Consider the following 23,505-nt stretch of genomic DNA (forward strand, 5'->3'; position numbering starts at 1 on the left):
TGTTTGATCAGCCACTTTGGTCTCACAAGCTTGCAGAAACAGCTAGAAGTCATAAAAAAGGTTTAGCAAACAGGTATTCTTGAACATTGCACCAATACGTATTAAATAGCTCTTATATTTGCCTTTTTAGTCTATTTCTCTGGTAAGCAAAGAAAACTCAAGATCATTTGCTACATGTATTTTACTATTGCAATTCAGTGAAAATCATCCAGTTAATATACCAGTTTAATACCACTATATACATTAACTGGGGTATTTTTAACCTTCTTTAAAAAGCACAGGAGTTTCAAAGCAGCAAGTTCAGCACACACCCTTTAGGAAGGTCAGCCCCCTACCCCTCCAAGGGAGTACATACTCTTCTAGAGGATATTCTGAAAACTGGAATAGGCTTTCAACACATACAGCTTCTGTGAAGAACTCTTTTGAGGATTTATATACCTCTTCAAGTGAAGGTTAAGACCAATAAAGAAGAAGAATTTTACGTTAACCACTCAAAATACCATCACATACCGTAACCAGTTGACAGTGATAAACCACAAAGCTCAACCCCTAAATGCCGGCAGAAAGACAAGCCTTCAGGACCTGCCTGAAGTTGTACAATAAGAACTTTATTTTAGAGGCACTTTAGGAATTTGTGCTGTGGCAGGAGTACACATCATCCTGCAACTTAGTGGCTTGGGTTTTTTGGTGGTGGCTTTTCTTTTTTTGCTTGCTGTGGACCTGTGAAGAAGAAAGTTGGGGCAAACTTAAATGCAAGAGCTGTGCTACTTTCCAGCTGTGACAAACATGGTTTTGAAGGATGCATTCAGAAAGGCTTTATCTTGAGCCTGGATTCAACCAATCAAGCTGTGGTTCCAATTCTATCTAAGGCTTCAACTCCTCATTTCAAGGATTTCCCACATTACCAAGTTTTAGGTTGTATTTTGGTGCATGTTTAGAAATGCCACCTTCCAAATTTATGCACTCAAGAAAAACTCAGCCAGTTTATGCTTTGAAGACAGACTTACTAATCCATCTTCGACTTCCAATAAACTAATCTTGAACTTGACACAGGACCATGTATGCCTAGGTACTATGAGAAACAACATTTAGGTCCTTTACAAAACAAACAGTTACCCGTTCTACACAGCCAGGAAGTAGAAGCAGCCCAAGCACGACACGAGCCACTCTTGCACAATTAGTTCAATAGAAAGTTGGCCAGAACTTTAACTGAGGAAGTATAGAATAATGAGGTTAGGCAATAGAAAACAGTTTTGCTGCTACTCCAGAAGTGGCTTCTTCTCTGCTCAAGACATCTTACGATTAACTAGCCCAGTTTACTGAATACTCCACTTAGATCATATCTTAACAGCCACTTCCAGAACTAGTACAGAGTTTTGTAACTACTCCTCTTAATACTTGGCTGTCGATTCTCTTCTCCTAATGAAGAGGTAATAAGGCCTCTCAGAAATTGCAGATATATAGTGATAGCAGGTCACCTGGTTGCATATTTCTATCACACACCAGGAAATGGACAGTCCAATGCAGTCATGTTTCCATTAGAAAAACCTCTAACAATTACTTGTCTATATACACTCAGCATCTTGGCCTTCAGTAGCCTCCATTCAAGAACACTCAAGCAATCAATTGCAAGGCAGCCAAGTGGGATACGACTGGCTGTATGGCACAGGAGCACTTGCAAGGTAGTAGTTGCTGAAGTTTACGTCACTAACATAAGGTGCTGGCTGGTAGTAACAGGTAACATTAGTGGCATTAGGGATGATGTTTTGTTCTGCCAGCACTTTGAGTGCTAGCAGAGAAATCAAGTTGAGAGTCTGCCTTCGTTCATGTCCCATGAGACAGACTGTGCTCTCATTCACCACCCTGCGCAGAATCATGAGGTAGTCATATTTGCTCCTCTCTTCTTTGGAGAAGTGGTTCTGGAGGTAGGTCTCTAGTTTACGCTGCTGATCCAGAATGTCTGGGAAGTCTATGAAGAATCGGGAGCACATGTAGCGTTCTAATGTTTTGATCTCATCCTTATCCATGGGCCTGAAGTCTCGCACTAAAAGGTTACTATACTTAAGAAGCCCACCACCACGGATCTCTTCAGGATTTTTGGTAGCTATCAGCTTGTTCTGGAGGTGATCAAAAGCTGCTTCAAAGTCTCCATACATACTCTCCCCAATTACAGTTGGATGGAAGTGCTCTGACATGGGGGTTTCAGAGTAGTCGTAGTAAAAGAGCAGGGAGTCTAATATGATTTGGAAGGAGTCCACACTGAATTCAAACTGTCGTCGTATACAGTCTACAAACTTCAGTTCCACATTCCTACCATGTTTGTTAGAAAGTGATATCAAGCTCCAACGGTCAGATTCTGTGTACACTTTGACTAGCTTCTGGATGTAGGCTTCCTTCAGTGTTACTGAACTGATTTTCAGCTTGCTTACTCCTTCTGGCAAGAAATTCAAGAGGGATCGCAACACCACATCTCGAACTAACTGAAACTCTGCCTCACTTGGAAGAGAAACTTGAAAAATGAGATCCAGGTCCTTGCATCCCAGCCCATTATCCTTGACTAGGACATGACCAGCTGCAGAGCCATTCAGACGGACATCATGTACCACAATGCCTGCTTCACTCAGCCTACTCCGAACTGTCTGAACAATGTCCTTCAGAGTGATCTTCAGTGTTGGGAAGTTACCTCGGCCATGGATTGGAACCACCTCTGTAAGAACCTCATGAAGACGGCTGACCTGCTCCCAGTTCAGTACACTGCATGACATGCAGTCTGTCTTACTTCCTTTGCCTGCCATCTTAAGATTTTTCTTCTCCAAAGAAACTGTAGGGAGGTGAAATATATACAAAAAAGACAAGTTAAGACCTTTTTTAGACTTTTCTGTATGATTCCTAGATATATTCTATGCTCTGCTTTTCTGTCTACACACAGACACAAATAAACAGAAATAATTCTATGTACATATAATTATCAGGAAGCCTTTCAGCTGAAATGATGCACAGATTCTCTACTGATGCAGACAAAACACTGATGTGTCACTGTCCTTTTTTTGGTGAGGTAGCCTTCAGTACATAAGCAAAGCAGTTTGTATCAAAGGGAAATTATCAATGAAGATGACATTAAGCTTTAGCTAAGTTTAAGATCATCTGCAGCACCAGCTGAAGACACAGGAGCTGTAAGCACAAAACACTTCTGAAAGCTAAGCTTTGAACTTGTTTCATTACACATAAAGCTCAAACTGCTCTCTCCAACTGGAAGACCCTCAGCTATTAGTCTCAGGGCTTAGACATCTAGCCCACTGAAAGCACTTTAATTATGCCAGAGAGATTTCCTCCTTATCATAGAAATTTTTGCTTTCTCAACCATCCAGCATCTACCACTCTTGGGATAAAGACCAAGTACACCTTACTCCTGCAAAAAGCTACAGCAGTTCAGCATCCTGGACAGAATTCCAGCTGCAAAGTCAGGTAACAACTATTCAATCTGCACTGCAGTCTTTGTATACAACTCTTCACCCTTCTTAAACTACCTTTGGGAAAATATTTATATTTGCCCCAACCTTTTACTCATTTGTGGAGAAAAAAAACAAGCTTCTAAGAGCTGCCACATGTGTATTATGTCAGTGTTATACTAAGGACTTGAGAACCTCACTGGCCAGAGCTGGTCACAGCCTCACCTGAACTTCTGCACTTTTTAAGGAGTCTTGTCACAGTTGACAAGATGTTGTGGTTAAGAAGCTTGTGTTTTGAAGTATGTAGATACGCATGTTCTACAGTTAACCCAACTCCTACTGGTATTAATACACTTAACATTACAGGTTTCTGCTGTGGCCAGGTGCTTCCTGACAGCTACAAACTGAGGCCTCACCTCCTTCTGCCCCAAGTACTTGTGAAGACTGCAGCTGCCAAGGTCAGTCTAGTCGAACTTAAGCCAATTAACTCTTGCCTACCAAGAGCTGTTAAAAGCCCAACTGTATAGCTTCCTAACATGTAACAGCACAGTGCATGAAACGCTTCTCAAGCAAGATTCAGAGAGCAGCTGTTATTTCATTCCTGTCCTCTTCCAGCTTTTAATTTTGGAGCAGCTCATTTGACCTGTCACTTCCTCCAAAGAGAGTCAAATCCAAGATCAAGTATACAGTAAGGTAAAAATGTTCCTGGGGAAGTAACCTCGGTCCTTGCACATGAGCTGCTGCATTACAAACTCTGCTGCTGTGGGTCACATCAGAACCAGCAGGCACAAAACCAAACCTGTGATTCACAAGATGAAATCAGGACAAATCAAGGGGTTCTTCAAACTCAATCCTTAATGCTCCCACACAGCATAAACCTGACATCCAGCCTGCCAGAAGCTGCCCTCAGGCACTTCAAGTACATTAAAGTGTATTTTCATGGTAAACCCACTGTATTTCCATTAAATCCTTCAAATCACTAAAGAACACAAGTGTCCTCCGTGACTTTCAACTTAAGCTACAAGTGTTTTCAGCTACCACCTCTGAAAACATTCCTTCTTAACCTTCCCATTCATAGCCTCCTTGGCAGCTGCAACACATGCAGCCTACACAGCAACCAGAAAGGACACTATACTTCCCACCACACCATGCACACTTGGCTCTGCTGGGTGATCCTCACCCAGGACAATGCTGCACATAGCTGACCTTATAGGAGGAAGATGTAGTATTTCATTTCCAGTTCAGTGGAGAATTTAATTCTCAGGCTATCAACCTGAGAATCAAGCCTCCCAGCCCTAAATCACTCACATTTGCCTGCTTTACAAGGCTTACATTAGCGACAACAGGTCTTTAATGACTTTAATGTATTTGGATGCCTCTTGTTTCACCGATATTTTCCATCACAAGATCATCTGATAAACGAAGATCACAGAATCAGCGTGGTTTGGGTTGGAAGGGACCTCAAAGCTCCTCCAGTTCCAACCCCCTGCCACAGGCAGGGACACCTTCCACTAGATCAGGCTGCTCCAAGCCCCATCCTACCTTCCCACTACCAGGGAAGTGCTCACAAGATGCTCATTCACCAGGGAGCAGCTAACTCTTAAGCAAAGACAGGCACTGCCTATTTAATACCAAGTGTATACCCATTCTATAGGATGCAGACCTCAAATCAGAGACAAAAGAAATGAGAACAAGACACTTTCACCTCTGGCACAGTGAAGCACTTCACCACCCTCCAGCGGCAGTTTCTCCCCTATAAGAGGTATAACTTGACCCAACACCTAACAAACCCGCAGACAGCATGGCTCTGTGACACCACGGTGCCTAAAGACCCCAGCAGCATCGGAGGCCGGAAAGGCTCAACTCCCGAGAGAAGAGCCGAGCGGGCTCTGCCACGCCGTAACGGGCAACGCACGACCCGCACGCGGAAAAGCGCCGCTTTAAACAACAGCAACCTCTTTTAGCATCACCGACCACTTGTACCGAGGAGAACCCGCTAATCAGCGGAGCCAGGACCCGAGGAGCCGCCACGTCCCGTCCCGTCCCCGCTCCTCACCGGTCAGCACAGCCGCGCCGCGCACCCCGAGTGACCGCGCCAGCCTCCCGCACGCACCCCTCACGCTCCGCTGCCGCCCTTTATCTCCGCCCCGCGCCGCGCCCCGCCCTTCTCCGCCGTGAGGTAACCGGCGGGCGGAGCGGTTGCAGCGCCAGTAACGGTGGCGGTGTTGTTTCCTTCAAGCATCGGGGTTCCCCTCCCTCAAGGTATCGGGGTCTCAGGCTTCCCACCACCGTTCGGGAGCTCGGCCCGGGAACCCGGTGGAGTTCGGTCTGGGGTGGCTGTTTTCACCTCCTCCTCCTCCTAACCCCCCCCCCATATCGGACTGCACGCGGAAAGGGAAAGCAATGTAGCTGGGAGTGTCGGTGGATGTCAAGTTGACTGAGCCGGCAGTGTGCCCTTGCTGCTACGGGGGACAACAGTACCCTGAGGTGCATCGGGAGGAGTGCGGCAGCAGCAGGTCGAGGGAGGTGATGCTCCCCCTCTACTCGGCGCTGGAGAGGCCACATCTGGAGTGCTGTGTCCAGTGCTGGACTCCTCAGGACAAGAAAGACAAGGAGCTACTGGAGAGGGTCCAGTAGAGAGCCACAGGGATGATGAGGGATCTGGAGCATTTCACCTATGAGGAGACACTATGGGAGCTGGGTCTAGTTAGTTAGGGAAGAGCAGACTGAGAGGGCATCTCATCAGTGCAGATCAGTATCTCAGAGGTGGGTGCCAGCAGGATGGTGCCAGACTCTTCAGTTGTGCCAGCAACAGGATGAGGAGCAATGACCTCAACATGAGGAAGAACTTCTTTACACTGAGGGTGGCAGAGCCCTGGCACAGGCTGCCGAGGGGGTTGTGGAGTCTCCCTCTCTGGAGACATTCAAACCTCACCATGGATGTGTTCCTGTGTAACCTTCTATAGGTGGCCCTGCCTTGGCAGGAGGTTGGACCTGGTGATCTCCAGAGGTCCCTTCCAACCCCAAACATCCTGTGACTTTGTAAGGCAGGGAAGTGGACTACAATGAAAAGCAGGCTGAAATAACAACAGGTTTCCCCAATGGTACCTTGTCTTGTGCAGAACAGCCATCAGCATAGACCCAAAATTTCCAGGCTCTGCTGAAGGGTTTGACCATGGTGCTCCATCAGAAACAGCCAGAGTAGGAGTTCATACAGAAAGTACAAGGATGCGCTTACCAAGGATGCAGCAATAGCTTTGAAACACAACGTGCTGCTGAACACACAGGTGATGGGCTGTGGGAGGCACTGGGGACATGGAGGAAGATGGAACTGTTAAGATGGGAAGCAATGCGTAACTTGGAGATACCAAATAATAAACATCAGTTTAATAAAAAGCTACAATTTCTTCTATAAACCCTCCAGTGTTTCAGCAAAAGGGGGCAGAAAGGACCTGGGGTATTTGCTTTCTGTAGGATAATTGGGACTAGGTATAAGGGGGCTGTAAGAAAGGCAAAGCTTATCCTAGGACAGCACAGTTGACGTAGTTCTAGTATAGCTAAAAAAGTATTTACAAAGCATTGAGGAGAAAGGGCATTACAAAGCACTGAAGGAAAAAAATCCCAATGCATCTGCTACACTGGTCATACACAGTGAAAAAAAATGAATGAAAACCTGCACACACAGAGGGAAGAGCTGACCTTATAAGAGGAAACTGAAAAGCTCCTCTTTGCCAAGCAAACACTAACAGACTTGCCTTGTTTCATTAACAAAGCTAAAACTGAGCAGGAATATGGGTGGGTTAGTTTGTTTGTTTATTTTTCTCTAGTAGTGCACCATTGGGATAAATAACAGGAAATAAAAAGAGCCATTTAAAATTAAAGGATAACATTGACACAAGGATAGGGTTCAAGGCAAGCTCATGGGACTGTCTTTTTGTCCCATGAGGTAATTATGAATTCAGAACATTGCAGGAGGGAGGGAGGGGGGAATAAAACTAACTCGTTTCAAGATGGAACTAGAAAATGTGATGTGGTTGTCTGTGGTGGTGTGGAGTCGGACATGAGGCTCCAGATCTCTCTTGACATGTTTTTCCTGTGTTTCTAAAACAAAAAACAGAAATAGGGAATTCAAAGAGAAGTAGGAGCAGAAATGACAGAGTTATTTCTTCCTAACACCAGTTAGGAAGTGTCTCACTTGGAGGTTAAAACAGTGAATGGTCTTGCCTCTTAAGAATATTTTTTCAGCATGTTTCTGCCTCAAATATTACTGTCTTTTGACAATAACTGATTATTTTGGGCAGTGTATTTTCTGGAAAAGAGCAATTAAATTACCTGTTGATAAATATATTTGCAATGTTCATTAGAATACCAATAAAGGTAAAAATAAACTGCAGCACATGCTGCTGTATTACAGATGTTAACGCATTAATAAAAGGGTCACACATTACATTATTTGTTTACAAGACCTTGTTTCATATCAATGTTTGTAAAAACAAAGAGGTATCTCCCCCCCCCTGTCTTAAAAGGATACCTAGGGCATTCTCTGCCTCCTCTGATTTGCAGACCTTGAGTATTTGTCAGTGGAAGTGCTGCGCTCTCTGCAGTGAATTTAGACCTGGCAAAACACTTGTTCTTAATTGTTCTTCACTGGTCCCACAGAAAGGGTTTGTGGGAATGGATTTAAAGCTTGCTGGACTGGACTCCTGGATGAGCTGCAGGGATAATGAGAATGCATCTCTGAGTAATGAACCTCTAGGAGAACTAGCCCATTTACCCCTGATGAGAGCCATCCTTTGCTATCCATCCGCCTGTGTCTGGGCAGTGGATGACTGTGCTGTGAGGATGGAAAATGTGGAAGCACACAGCCCACTGGCAAGATGAGAGATTAGAAGGTTACTGCTCAGGTGGCTCTGAAGTGGGCCTGGATCCAGCCCCAGGGTACAGTCTTCATGTTTCACGCTTTTCAGGACTGACTTTCCTGCTGTCAGCTGTAATTCTGAGTCTAGGGAGAAGTAACAGTGATCCCAATCTTTGCAAGTGACTGGGATACAAATTCCTGCCTAAAGGCAGTGAGCAGCCACAGCCACAGTCTCCCTCTGCCCGTGGGCAACCAGCATCTTCCAGACGGCTGTGGGCCCTTCTCCCAGTTGCTCCATCCCACATCTCTGCCTGTGTCCACAGCACCTCCTCCCAGCTACAGTCCCTCCTCTTCCCTATCCTATGGTGTACCCCCTTTTGGGATACATGCTGTGGGAAATGCTTCAAAGGGTTTTCAGAGAGGATGGGGAAAGAAGAAGAACCAAATGGTTCCCAGAATAACAGCACAACAGGGAAAAAGAATCTGAGAGCTGCCAAAACAGAGGCAAGTACGGAGTTTTATAAACACAGTGCAAATTGTTCACTTTAGTCCAGTAAATAGGGCAGCAAATTTGGCAGAATAAACACACTTAAAAACTTGTAAGTTGGCTCAGTGACCTGGCGCTGTCAGATTAGTTTCCTTATGTGATGCATTGCTGAACGTGTCATTAGAAATCTTGGTTGCTACAGCTGTTAAACCCATAAAGTAGATGTCATGCTCCATTCTGTAATTGAGCATCAAATCTGCAGTTGGGAAACTCTTCTTTTTTTGTCTGATGTCTGGCGTAACTACATGTCTGCAGACGTGGAGAGCGTGGAAACAGGTAGCAACATTCCATTCACACTGGGCTGTGGTGAAATCCTCCTACACAGTATCAGCAGGGAGGAGCCCCTTGCTAGCTGCCTTTTTAAGCCTTTGAAGATTCCTGTGGGGAGATGCAGCAATCCTTCCTCCTGATACATGAAGTCCGGTACAGATGCACAGTGTACTAGTGCATGGAACAGCACTGTTCCAAAAATCTTAAGGTTAAATTTGCCACTAGAAGCACAGGGCCAACCAGGAAGTCCCTGCTCCACGGGATGAGATACTACTGTGCAGTATCTTCCCATCTCCCAGCAAGCTCTGAGCTCAGCAACCGCAGAGACACTCCTCCAAGAGGCAAGAAATGCCACCAGGCCCCCTTCACCTGCAAGACCCATGCACTGGAGCTCCAAGCTCCTGCTGCATTTAGATGCAAGGAGGAAACACAAACCCAGAGCTCAGGAATATCTTTTTTAAGCTATCCCCACTCATTAGCTCTGACAGTATCCAGATGGTGGCAGTGCAAGGGTGGATTGCCATGTTGGTGGCCCTGTTCCAGAGGTCACCATGTGTAAGACATTCCCAACTCCTGGTTTCTGTCCTAACACATCAGGCTTAGGAGCAGCATCTGGACATTCGCTCTTAAGGAGCTGGTTTCTGGAGCGCCTGAGAGCACCGTCCCTAATTGCAGTACACAGATGGGGTTTTACATGGCTAGGTAAGGGTGCATTGCTATGAACACCACTCTCACTAACCCACAAACCAGCTCCCCTAAGGTGTGAACATGCACATCCTGATGCTAAGCCTAAGGTGCCAGGACAGAAAGCTGGTGCTGGGCATCACCTACACATAGTGCCCTCTGCCACAGTGCCACCATCATGGCAATCCACCCTTGCTCAGCCACCTAAACATCCATGTGTGTACAACCTCGCAGGGCCGTGCTCTCAGATGCTACATTAAATACATCCCTAAGTATCAATGTCCAGACCCTGCTCCTAAGCCTAATGTGTTAGGATTAAAAGAAATAGCTGGGCACATTCTACACATGCTGCTCTCCAGAACAGTGCCACCGACATGGATATTCTCACTTCCTTACCCACCTAAAACTCCATCTGTGTAAAGCCTCACCAGACACCACACTGGTGTGCAAGTAGGCACACACAGCAAAAGCAAAACTTGCATTCACATATCCTATCCTGCCGGCAGGTTCCCTCCCTTGTTTCCCTATTGGTTGGGTACTCCAAGGTTTACAGCCTGTCCAACACATATGATCTACATGCCAACTGTCCTGCCTCTGGTTACATCTCCCCTTACTCGATTTCATAAGCCCCTTCCTCTTATTTTCTATCTCCTTTTATGGTTTGATTTCGTAACTCTGTGGCAGACATGTGGTACCCCAGCTTACTGTTTAACTACAGAACCAGCCTGCACCAGTGTAGTTTCATAGGTTGTACAAAGAGCATTCTTTTGAACCACAGAGTGTGTCTGTCGCCCAAAGGTAACATTGTCTTGATCTACAGAATGTGTCTGTTTAAGTCATGGTATTTCAAACCCTTTGTTCTGTTCCCTTAGTAACTTAGCCCCAGCCCCAATATTTCAAAGTCTTAATATTGCAAAGCCCCATCTCCAATGTGCGAAAATCTTTCTCTCACACCAACACAGCAATCCATCCTTGCTTACAGACATAAAAGTCCATCTGCCTACTGCCTACAGAGTGCACTCTCGGGCACTCCAGAACCCAGCACCCTGTGTGTGAACGTCCAGACCCTGATACTAAGCCTAAGATGCCGGGACAGAAAGCTGGTACCGGGCATGACCTACACATGGTCCCTCTGGGACAGTGCCACCAACATGGATATCCTCACCCACCTAAAACTCCATCTGTGTAATGCACTCCCTGCTGACCCACAAACCAGTTCCCAAAGTACAAATGTCCAGAAGCTGATGCTAAACCTAAGATTCAAGGACAGAAAGCTGGTGCTGGGCATCACCTGCACATAGTGCCCACCTCAACCCTGCCACCAACATGGCAATCCACACATACTTCTTTTCCTGCACTGGTTGGTTGTTTTTTTCCCCATGGAGTTGGGGTGGGTTTGCCTCCCCCCCCCCCGGGGGGTTATTTGGGTTTTGGTTGGTTGGGTTTTGGGGTGGGGATGTTTTTGTTGGTGATTTTTTTTGGGGGGTTCCCCTCTAATTTTTGGGGGGTTTTGGTCTTTTTCTTTCCCCTAGATTTTTCCCCCCTTTTTTTTTGTTCCACATTTCTGAACCCCATGGTTATTTTTCCCCTCTTTCCCCCCCCCTCCCCCTTCCTCCCACTTTCGCATCCCCTGACACTTTTTTACTTTTTCTCTACAGTTTTCTCTCCTCCTTTTTTTTTCCCCGCTCCCTTTCCTCTTTTCCTTTTTTTTTTTTTTTTTTGGAGGTTGGGGGCATTTTTTTTGGTAGTTTTGGGGTGAGGTTTTTTGGGTTTTTTATTTTGTTGCATTTTTTTCCATGGTGTTTTTTGTTCCATGCTCCCCCCCCCCCCCTTCCCCCCTCCCCCCCTTTATTTCTCTCTCCCCCTTTCTCCCTCCCAGTGTTTTCCCCAGGTTGGTAGGGTGTTTTCCCATAGTTTCCCACACACTCACATCCCTCCCCACTTTTTTCCCCACCCATGTTTTTCCTTCTGGTTGGTGGGTTTTTCCCCACAGTCTGTGTCCCCCCCCCCCACCCCAGACTTTCCTCCCCCATCCCTTCTCCCCCCCCAAGCTTCCCCACACACACACTTTTTGCCCCCCACCACCCCACCACCCCCCCCGGGTTTCACTTGTTTTTTCTGGGGAAGGGGAAATTGGTTTTCTTGGTGTTTTGGGGTGAGGTTTATTTGCCCATTTTTTTTCTTTTTGCTGAGGTTTTCCCCTGCAAGTTGTTGGCAATTTGTAGTTTTGGTTTGTTTGGTTTCTTGGTTTGTATTTTTTTGTTTGTTTGGGATTTTTCTTTTTTGCCTTTTTCTTGGTTTCCTTTTTTCCTACATTTTTTCTTCCACCATGTTTTTGTTCCACATTTTTTAACCCCACAAAGTTGTTTCCCCCTCCACTTCCCCCACCCCCAAGCTTCCCCCCCCCCTTTCTTTCTCCACTGGTTGGTGAGGGTTTTCTATTTTCCACACGTTCCTCCCTTTTTATCCCCCACAGGGTGGGCTTGTTGTTTGTTTTTTTTTTTAATTGTTCTTCAGGGCTTTTTCCCCCTTTCCTTTTTTTTTTTTTTCTTTTTTTCTGGGTTTTCCCCAGGTTATTGAGGAGGGGGGTGTTTGTTTTTTGGTTTGCAGTGGTTTTTTTGGTGGTGGTGGTGGGTTTTTTGGTTCTTTTTTTTGGGGGGGGGAGAGTATTGATGTGATTTTTGTTTTTTAAGGGGTTGGGGGGGTTTGCTGGGTTTTTTCTTATGAATTTTTGGGGTATGATTTTTGTTGTCGTTTTTCCTCATTCCTGTTTGTGGTGTTTTTTTCTCTTTTATTTTCAATTTTATTTTTATTTTGCAGGATGTTGTCCATGTTTTTTATTCCACCTTTACCCCCCTACTTTCCACACACACTTTCCCCCCCCCCCCCCCCCACTTCTTCCCCTACCCTTTTTTTCCCCCCTTCTGGTTGGTGAGGTTTTTCCCCACAGTTCCCACACGACCACTTCTCCTCCCCAAACTTTCCCCACCCGTCACATTTTTCCCCCCACAAGGCTGTACCTCCCATCCCCGCACTTTCATTTATTCTTCAGGGGAGGTTGGGTTTGGTGGTGGTTTTGGCTGGCGGGTTTTTTGCCCACCTCCCCTTTTTTTTTTTGCTGTTCCCCCCCAGTTGCTGTGGAGCAGAAGGAGTGAGTGGAATGGAGGGAGCAGCTGTGTGGTGCTTCACTGCCCACCCAGGAAAACTCACACTACCTGGGCTGCATGCTCCAACTCCGAAGCTAGTCCTGCTCCTGCTGCCTACAACTCTGTGCTGTCCTGTGGGACACACAACAGCACACTGCTTAGCAGCAGTTGTGTCATTTTACTGAAGCCCCACAGAAGCTGAAGGAAAACATCAGCTCAGTTTAGTCCTAGGTAAACTGTGTGACTGAAGCAAGTACACCGCCGGCAGCTATGCACACCCAGCAGCGTCCCTCAGGGCAAGGCAAACGCTTCCTAGCCCCTGCACCGCACCTCATGTGCCCTTTGCGGCGCACACAAGCGCGGGTGTTGCGCTTTGCTGGTTTAAAAGTCTCTTCACAGCGGCCGCGGGCCCGCACACCCCTTCACCGTTCGCCTGCTGCGCAATGGCGGCGCGGCTCGGCCGGCCTCCCTGCCCCACGTAGGTCCCAGCCCCCGTTCGCCTGGCAACCCCGATCTGCCCAGCAACCGGGCACCCGCCCTGGCCAATGGCACGTTTCCCTCGGCAAGGCGGCGGGAACCAGCAGCCAATGGCCGTGCGCGGTAGAGCCCCGAGGGGGATGTGCCCCGAAACGCGGGAAACTGCGGAGCGCGCCACAGCCTCCAGCAGGCACCGCGGGCACGGGGGTCTGGGCAGCATGGGAGGATTTGGGTGTTTCCGTTGAGCCACTGCAGCACGTTTCAAGCCCATTACTATTAATTGTCATCTTCCTCCTTTCATAGAATCATAGAATAGGGTTGGAAAGGACCTTAAAATCATCTAGTTCCAACCCCCCTGCCATGGGCAGGGACACCTCACACTAAACCATCTCAACCAAGGCTTCATCCAGCCCGGCCTTGAACACTGCCAGGGATGGAGCATTCACAACCTGCCTGCACAACCCATTCCAGTGCCTCACCACCCTAACAGGAAAGAATTTCCTCCTTATATGAAGTCTAAACTTCCCCTATTTAAGTTTGAACCCGCTCCCCTTGTCCTGTCACTACAGTCCCTAATGAAGAGTCCCTCCCCAACATCCCTATGATGCGCGGATTGACTCCACAACTCATTAAAAGTTGTAAAGTAGGTATGCCTTTTATTCAGCGCTGAGACGCACGGGGATAATTCCTCAAAGATATGTGTATCTCAGTGTTGTTTCCCTCTACATTTATTCTCTAAAGTTATATATATTCATAAGGTTGCACAATACGCCTATACATATTCATGTCCTATCCCCACTTCGTATTATAATGAGCCAGAAGGTCCTCTGTGCCTGCGCAGTGCCCCCTCTGGTCATGGGCAGGGGTCTCAAGATGAAGTAACTGAGTCTTCCTCCTGTGGGTAGGGGTCTTCAAGATGAAGTAAATGAGTCTTCCTCTTCTTGCACTTTTCACTTTTAGTCTTTACGTGTGGCCTTAGAGTTTGGTCAGTGTCCCAGCCGTAAATCCTCTTCTTCTCCCCTTTATCAGTAGAGTTTGATCAGTGTCCCAGCCGTAAATCCTCTGCTTCTCCCCTTTATCAGTAGATTCAGGCGTCTGCTTATTAACAGGACCGGAGGTCTCTGTTCTGCTTAGCAGGCATTTACAACAGATAGTCCTTTTGTTTAAACAAATTCCTCTAACCCCCTTGTACAACCCCCGTACAACCCCCCTGTACTACCCCCCTGTACAATGGTCATCCCTCTGTATCAGTTTTTTTTTTAATTGTTCTTCAGGGTTTTTTCCCCCCTTTTTTTTCTTTTTTTCTGGGTTTTCCCCAGGTTATTGAGGAGGGGGGTGTTTGTTTTTTGGTTTGCGGTGTTTTTTTTGGTGGTGGTGGTGTTGGGTTTTTTGGTTCTTTTTTTGGGGGGAGAGAGTATTGATGTGATTTTTGTTTTTTAAGGGGTTGGGGGGGGGTTGCTGGTTTTTTTCGTATGAATTTTTGGGGTATGATTTTTGTTGTCGTTTTTCCTCATGCCTGTTTGTGGTGGTTTTTTCTCGTTTTTTTATTTTTAATTTTATTTTTATTTTGCAGGATGTTGTCCATGTTTTTTATTCCACCTTTACCCCCCTACTTTCCACACACACTTCCCCCCCCACACTTCTTCCCCTACCCTTTTTTTCCCCCCTTCTGGTTGGTGAGGTTTTTCCCCACAGTTCCCACACAACCACTTCTCCCCAAACTTTCCCCACCCGTCACATTTTTCCCCCCACAAGGCTGTACCTCCCATCCCCGCACTTTCATTTATTCTTCAGGGGAGGTTGGGTTTGGTGGTGGTTTTGGCTGGCGGGTTTTTTGCCCACCTCCCCTTTTTTTTTTTTGCTGTTCCCCCCCAGTTGCTGTGGAGCAGAAGGAGCGAGTGGAATGGAGGGAGCAGCTCTGTGGTGCTTCACTGCCCACCCAGGAAAACTCACACTACCTGGGCTGCATGCTCCAACTCTGAAGCTAGTCCTGCTCCTGCTGCCTACAACTCTGTGCTGTCCTGTGGGACACACAACAGCACACTGCTTAGCAGCAGTTGTGTCATTTTACTGAAGCCCCACAGAAGCTGAAGGAAAACATCAGCTCAGTTTAGTCCTAGGTAAACTGTGTGACTGAAGCAAGTACACCGCCGGCAGCTATGCACACCCAGCAGCGTCCCTCAGGGCAAGGCAAACGCTTCCTAGCCCCTGCACCGCACCTCATGTGCCCTTTGCGGCGCACACAAGCGCGGGTGTTGCGCTTTGCTGGTTTAAAAGTCTCTTCACAGCGGCCGCGGGCCCGCACACCCCTTCACCGTTCGCCTGCTGCGCAATGGCGGCGCGGCTCGGCCGGCCTCCCTGCCCCACGTAGGTCCCAGCCCCCGTTCGCCTGGCAACCCCGATCTGCCCAGCAACCGGGCACCCGCCCTGGCCAATGGCACGTTTCCCTCGGCAAGGCGGCGGGAACCAGCAGCCAATGGCCGTGCGCGGTAGAGCCCCGAGGGGGATGTGCCCCGAAACGCGGGAAACTGCGGAGCGCGCCACAGCCTCCAGCAGGCACCGCGGGCACGGGGGTCTGGGCAGCATGGGAGGATTTGGGTGTTTCCATTGAGCCACTGCAGCACGTTTCAAGCCCATTACTATTAATTGTCATCTTCCTCCTTTCATAGAATCATAGAATAGGGTTGGAAAGGACCTTAAGGTCATCTAGTTCCAACCCCCCTGCCATGGGCAGGGACACCTCACACTAAACCATCTCAACCAAGGCTTCATCCAGCCTGGCCTTGAACACTGCCAGGGATGGAGCATTCACAACCTCCCTGGGCAACCCATTCCAGTGCCTCACCACCCTAACAGGAAAGAATTTCCTCCTTATATGAAGTCTAAACTTCCCCTATTTAAGTTTGAACCCGCTCCCCTTGTCCTGTCACTACAGTCCCTAATGAACAGTCCCTCCCCAACATCCCTATATGAGGTCTCCATGCAGCCTTCTCTTCTCCAGGATGAACAGAGACAAGGATGCATGTGGGAGTGTCGAACGCTTTGCACAAGTCCAGGCAGATGACATTAACTGCTCTACCCCTGTCCATCAGTTCTGTAGCCCCATCATAGAAGGCCACCACCTCACCCCTCCTCCTGTGTCCCTGAGGGCTTTGCTGCTCCTCACCCCTGCAAACCACTTATTTTGTTGGTGCTCTTTCAGACCACAGAGCTGTGGTGTTGTGCGTACCCCCTCACCCGCAGCATCAGTAGAAGCATCTAGGAGTTGATAATGTTGTCCTTGCGGGCGCTGAGGTCCTGGTAGGCACTGCCCATTCTTACAGCCGCTTGCAGCCCTGCGATAAATGTGTTCTAGGCAGCCCAGGTAAAGGTGTAACTACAACAAGTCTGGCATGAAGAGCTCGCCTCGTGCAGTCAGGCATCGCAGCGGTCCTCTCCTGTAGCTCTCTCCTGTTTCCCTGATGGTTTCCAGCTCCATAGTGGTACCTGCCATCACAACAGTTGCCTAAAGCTCTGAATTTGTTTTGAGCAACTCCCTGGTATTGCTGCCCACATTTCTGAGGCGTGTGCTGTACCTACAGGTGGTGTCAGGTCTGCAGCTCTTTACCATTTCGAGTCTTGTAGTTTGTATTGTTCTTGCTGATCCACGGGGCTTCAAGTGCTGCGAACCCCACTCAGCCCCCCCCAGAGCCTTCTGGCACCCAGAATGTTTCCCAAGTCCTTCTCCACAGGGCTGCTCTGAATCTCTTCTTTGCTCAACCTGTAGCTGTGCCTGGGATTGCTCCAACCCAGGTGTAGGACCTTGCACCTGACCCGGTTAAACCTCATGAGCTTGGCATCAGCCCACCTCACAAGGGTGTTGAGGTCCCTCTGGATGGCATTCCTTCCCTCCAGCATATCAACCGAACCACACAGCTCGGTGTCATCGGCACACTTGCTGAGGGCGCACTCAATCCCACTGTCCATGTCAGTGACGAAGATGTTAAACGACACCGGTCCCAACACCGATCCCTGAGGGACACCACTCGTTACTGGTCTCCAGCCAGACATGGAGCCATTGACCACAACTCTTTGCATGGGGCCAGCCAGCCAGTTCTTTATCCACCGAGTGGTCCATCCGTCAAATTGATGTCTCTCCAATTTAGAGACAAGGATGTCGTGTGGGACAGTGTTGAATGCTTTGCACAAGTCCAGGCAGATGACATCAACTGCTCTACCCCTGTCCATCAGTTCCGTAGCCCCATCGTAGAAGGCCACCAAATCGGTCAGGCAGGACTACCCCTTAGTGAAGCCATGCTGGCTGTCACCAAGCATCCTTGTTGTTTTTCATGTGCCTTAGCATGCCTTCCAGAAGAATCTGCTCCAAGATTTTGCCAGGCACAGAGGTGAGACTGACTGGTCTGTAATTCCCCGGGTCATCCGTTTTCCCCTTCTTGAAAATGAGGTTTATATTTCCCCTTTTCCAGTTGTCGGGAACTTCACCTGACTGCCCTGATTTTTCAAATGGATGGCCAGTGGCTTAGCAACTTCTTTCACCAGCTCCTTCAGGACCCACAGATGGATTTCATCAGGTCCCATGGACTTGTGCACGTTCAGGTTTTTAAGATGGTCTCGAACCAGATCCTCTCCTACAGTGGGTCCAAGGTCTTCATTCTCACAGTCCCTGCATCTACCTGTTTTTGTTGTTTTGGTTTTTTTTTGTCACTAATTCCCAGCTTCCCGGGTTAATGGCCTCCTTTTTTCCTTCATGAGCTAGAGGGGAAGCTTGAGGCCCCTGCACAGCTTGGGTCTGGAGCAAGCAGCCCTGCTTCCTCTCAGCTACCCTGACATCTTGCAGCCTATTAACAGCATCCTGCAGCTCAGCCACCTGTGGCAGGAGGACCCCCACCAGGGAGCACCAAGTGCAGCCCTGCCCATTGTGCACCTTTCCCTCACAAGACCGACTGGTGCAGGCACTCTCTACACTCCGAGCTCTGCGCTGCAGCCTCCCCTCTCGTCTGCTCTGTCTGGGTGCCTCCGCTGGCCACTGCCGGGGCAGCGAGAGCAGAGCTCCCGGACCGGGCCCTGCTCATACGACGAGCGTTCACCATCCCGCTCCAACTACCGTGCCGCGCTCCCTGGGGCAGGTTTTTAACCACTCAGGGCTGGTGCCGCTCCTCCTGGTTCCGCCCGCTCTGAGTCCCTGCTCGCCTCAGCTGAGCTGCCGGCTCCTGGGCAGGTCCTGGTGAGCACTTGAGGCTCCCTCGGTAGCTCCTGCCGCTCTGAGTTGAGGCTCCTGGACGCTGATCTCCCCCCCGCCCCGCTGTTGAAGGCGTCCTCTCTCGAGCTACTCACCTCAGCAATTCAACTTACGAGCAGGCTTTCTATGTACTTTGTGCGGTGCTTTGTACTGACCACGTAGACCTCTGATACGTTTACACGTCTTAATGATTGTCTTCGAAGCGTATGTAGTAATTTAATGACGTGTACGACAGAAAACCAATGCAGTTCTGTGTAGTAGGGAATGACTGAATTTCTGATGAAACTGTAGGCTTTTGTAGTGCTTGTGTATTTTTCCGGTTGGCAGTTACGAGTTGTATTCTTTCTGCAGTAAGGCTTGTACACTTGATTGTAGAGAGGGGCGATAGGATGGTAGATACCATTGTTTAAAAAGAAAACCCTAAATATTGCTACCTTATCCATTATAAAATCAGGTGTTTTGTGGCCTAAGCCTGAAATTTAGATTTTTGACTGGAATAAATTCCAGGGCAGGCTAAAAGTAGGTGAAGAAGCATGTGTTTATTTAATTAACATCCTTAGTTGACATGCCAAGAAGGTCTCCACCGTCTCCTCCCTCCTGTGAGACGCCGAGCCTCAGGAAGAGCGGGCTGGACGTAGCGTGGGCCTGCGCTCTGCCTTGCCAGGCCCTTTCTCCTCTTTGCTCCCGCTTCTGTTCCGCAGGGCCGGAGCTCTCCTGCTGGCTGCCCCTGCCAGCGGCCGCTCTCCTCTTCCTGCCCAGCCACAAGAGCCCCAACAGCATGAGCAGGGCATCGGCAGCGAGCCAAACCCGCAGTGCTGCCAGAGAGCGCGGAGCGCGGCTCCTGCCTCTTCTGCTCAAGCTGATGCTGCATGCGTGTCAGCCGCTCCCTCTGCTGCTCCTGCTCCGCTTTGTGCTGCCGCAGGTTGATTCTCGTGATGAGGTCCGGCCGCTCGCTAACCCTCACTGCGTAGCTGAGGATGCTCAGCACGGTCAGGATGCGGGCGACACCCAGAGCCATGGTCTGCAGGAGGAAGGAGAGAAGGGGTAAAGGCAAAGGCCTCAGCAGGGCTGGTCGGGAGGGAGATGGTGGCTGGCACAGCGGGGCAGGAGATGCAGGGGCCCAGCAACGGCTGTGACAGGGCACGAGGGAGCTGGCAGGCAGCAAGGGGAAGGCTGCTGAGCGCTGCACCGTGGGGACACGTCCTCACAGCCCGTCCTCGTGCACTCCTCGTGGCTGCCAGCCCTGAAGGCAGCATTATCCCCGCCCAAGGAGCTCCCTGCGGTGCCTGCACCCTCGCCCCAGCCTTTGAGAGCCCTCCATGGCCCAGCACTTGTGCCCCGGCCCTCATCCAGCCCTGCCTTCCCCCCGCCGGCCCCACTCACCGCTCTCCCGAGCTGTACTGAAGGGCCAGTGCCGCTGCTGCTGGCACCTTAGCAACTTCATTCACCAGCTCCTTCAGGCTGGCGAGGACTCAAGGCTTTGGTGCTGAAGCTTCCTCTCTGGATCTGGCTCACCTCAGTAAACCACAATCTCTGTGTAAATCCTCACTGGGCAGCCCTCTCTGCTGACCCACAAACCAGATCCAAAGCGCAAACGTCCAGACCCTGATGCTAAGCCTAAGGTGTTAGGACAGAAACCATGAGCTGGGCATGTCATATACATGGTGCCCTCTGGAACAGTGCCACCAACATGGATACCCTGACTTACTTACCCACCTAAAACTCCACCTGTATAAAGCCTCACTGAACAGCACTCTCTGCTGACACAAAAACCACCTCCCTAAGTGCAAATGTCCAGACTCTGTACCTAAACCTAAAGTGTGCAGACAAAAACAAATAGCTTGCTGTGTTCTACGCAGGATGTCATCCGGAAGAGTGCCACCAACATGGATATCCTCACTTCCTTTCCCACCTAAAATTCCATCTGTGTAAAGCCTTTCTGGAAAGCACTCTCCACTGACCAAGACACCAGCTTCCTAAGCCCCGATGTCCAGACCCTGCTCCTAAATCTAATGTGTTAGGATAAAGAGAAATAGCTGGGCATGTTCTATGCAGGTGCCCTCTGGAACGGTTCCACTAACATGGATATCCTCACTTACTTACCCACCTAAAACTCCGTCTGTGTAAAGTCTCACTAGACACCACTCTCTGATGATTGAGACACCAGCTCCCTAAGTGCCAATGTTCAGAGCCTGCTCCTAACCCTAAAGTGCCAGTTCAGACACGAGGAGCTGGGCATGTCCTTGTCCTACACATGGTGCCTTCTGCAACAGTGCCACCAACATGGTAATCCAGCCTTGCTGGATTATCGTGTAAACCTCCATATGTGTACAGCCTTGGAGGGCAGCGATCTCAGACACCCCATTAACCAGCTCCCTAAGTGCAAATTCCCAGACCCTGATCCTAAACCTAACATGTTAGGACAAAACCAAATAGCTGGACGTGTTGTACACAGGGTACCCTCTGCAACAGTGCCACCAACATAGATATCCTCATTTACCCACCTAAAACTCCATCTGTGTAAGTCCTCACTGAACCCCACTCTCCAGTGACTGAGACACCAGCTCCCTAAGTGCCAGTGTCCAGACCCTGCTCCTAAGCCTAATGTGTTAGGAAAGAAACCAGAAGTTGAGCATATCCTACATATGGTGTCCTTCGAAATACTGCCACCAACATGGATAAATCTAAACCTAATGTACTTAAACCATGTACCTAAACCTAATGTGTTACAACAAAAACTAATATATTCCACGCAGGGTGTCCTCCAGAGTATTGCCACCAACATGGATATCCTCATTTACTTACCCACTGAAAACTCCATCTGTGTAAAGCCTCACTGGACAGCACTCTGCTGACCCACAAACCAGCTCCCAGAGTGCAAAAGTCCAGATCCTGATGCTAAGTCAAAGGTGCCAGGACAGAAAGCTGGTGCTGGGCATCGCCTACACATGATGCACTCTGCACCAGTGCCACCAACACGGCAATCCACCCTTGCTTACCCTCATAAACCTTCATCTTGTATGACCTTGCAGGGCAGCGCCCTCAGGTGCCCCATAAACCAGGTCACTAAATGCAAATGTCCAGACCCTGCTCCTAAACGTAATGTGTTAGGATAAAAAGAAATAGCTGGGCACGTTCTACGCAGGGTGTCCTCTGGAACGATGCCACCAACACGGGTATCCTCACATCCTTACCCACCTAAAACTCCATCTGTGTAAAGGCTCACTGGACAGCACCCTCAGGTGACCGAGACACTAGCTCCCTGTGAATGTCCAGACCCTGCTCCTAAGCCTAATGTCTTAGGACAGAAACCAGGAGCTGGGCTTGTCCTACACATGGTGCCATACATAACAGTGCCACCAATATGTATATCCTCAATTACCCACCTAAAACTCCATCTGTGTAAAGCCTCACTGGACAGCACTCTCGAATGACCCACAAACCAATTGCAAAAGTCCAGGTCCTGATGCTAAGCCTAAGGTGCCTTCATAGAAAGATGGTGCTTGGCATCACTTACACAGGGTGAGTTCCAGTATGGTGCCACCAATGTGGCAATCTATTCAGCTGTGAGAGCAAGGCCTGGATGTTCATAAATTGCAGGCCGTGCTCCTGTACACCAGAGACCACTAACCAGAGAGGCAGTAAGCAGATGGAGTTTGAAGATATCTTAGAAACTTAACACACCTTGAACACTACACGTACCTTGATCCTCAGGGCACCCAGGGAAGATGCAGCCTCGCGAGGGAGATGTCTCCGCTGCACTGGTTACTCCAGGGCTCTTTCTCCTTAAACACCACACATCACCGGGGAAGCCACAGTCACAATGGGCATCTCCACAGCAATCGCCACGGCTTTGTGATGGCGGCAGCATCGTGCCCGTGGCCACTGGGCACCCAGGGGTGCTCCGGGAGTCACCCCGGGGGGACCAGCGTCTGCCCAGCCGGCTCGGGGAGGTCCCTCACGGGCTGCTCTTCCGCAGTGCCTTTTCGTCCGGAGGTGGAGCATGCAAAGGGTCACAGCTCAACCTGGGCAATGGAACAGAGCGTCACGTCCACCTACGAGAAGTGGAGAGTGACCGAGATTCTCAGATCAGGCAATCATGGAATCCCAGACTCGTTTGAAGGATGCTCCGGTGCCTCCTTCCCGGCCCTACCGGTACCGGCCATCCCCCCGCCCGGGATGCTCCGCGTCTCCCGGTGACTCCACTCCCGCTCCCCCCGCGCTGTCCCGGTTTCCCCCCCTCCCTCCGGCCTCTCCGACTCACCGCCGCCCGCCGTGCCCCGCGCTGTCCCGGTGACCCCGCGCACTCTCCCCCTCGCCCCACGAGGAGATGCGCTCGATCTCCACTTGCAAGCCAAGGGCAGCGCTGGGCTGAGCTGGCCTCCTACCCGCAGCCTCCCCGCCACTTACCGGAGCGCTGTCAAACAGCCGGACCCCTGAGTACACGGACCCTAAGCCGCCGTTCCCCAGCAGCGGTCCCACGCGGTAAAGCCGCTGCAGGGGCTCCTTCTCCTGCCCTGTGCGCCGCCCGCTGCCGCTAACGCGGAGCCCCTGCCGGCCCCACGGGCCGCTCCGGGCCGAGCGAAGCCGGGTCGTTACCGCCCTTACCCGGCTGACGTCGGATCCGCGACGTGCAGCTCCCCGCCGGTCCCGCACACAACCCGCCACAGCAGCACCACGAGCACCTTGCCCGACCGCTCTCCCGGTGCCAGTACCGGCACCCCCGCAGCTGCACCGTGCACCGGGAGCTCGGGGTTCGCGGGGCTGGCCGGGGAGCGCCAGGGGGCGGTGCTGCCTCACCGAGACCCATCGGCGGCTGCTCGCTCCCCCGCCCC

The 23,505-nt window shown here is 49.8% G+C and overlaps 1 protein-coding gene across 2 annotated transcripts; it reads right to left on the bottom strand.

Moving 5' to 3' along the window:
* Nucleotides 1-1,111: 1,111 nt before the first annotated feature.
* Nucleotides 1,112-5,629, bottom strand: TENT5C (terminal nucleotidyltransferase 5C). 2 transcript variants are annotated; one of them, XM_057415969.1, is made up of 2 exons: nt 5,506-5,629; nt 1,112-2,821 (listed from the first exon to the last, which is right to left on the bottom strand). In XM_057415969.1, exon 2 carries the CDS (start codon nt 2,793-2,795, stop codon nt 1,623-1,625), a length of 1,173 nt encoding a protein of 390 aa, XP_057271952.1. In that variant the 5' UTR covers nt 2,796-2,821; nt 5,506-5,629; the 3' UTR covers nt 1,112-1,622. The 2 variants fall into 2 exon arrangements, with proteins under 2 accessions (XP_057271952.1, XP_057271953.1); XM_057415970.1 differs by lacking the exon at nt 5,506-5,629 and adding an exon at nt 3,689-4,701.
* Between the last annotated feature and the right edge of the window lie 17,876 nt (nt 5,630-23,505).

Source organism: Pezoporus wallicus, unplaced genomic scaffold (assembly GCF_028554395.1).
Source record: "Pezoporus wallicus isolate ANWC-B61680 ecotype Strahan unplaced genomic scaffold, APGP_CSIRO_Pwel_v1 contig_6814, whole genome shotgun sequence".
Classification (NCBI taxonomy): domain Eukaryota; kingdom Metazoa; phylum Chordata; class Aves; order Psittaciformes; family Psittacidae; genus Pezoporus; species Pezoporus wallicus.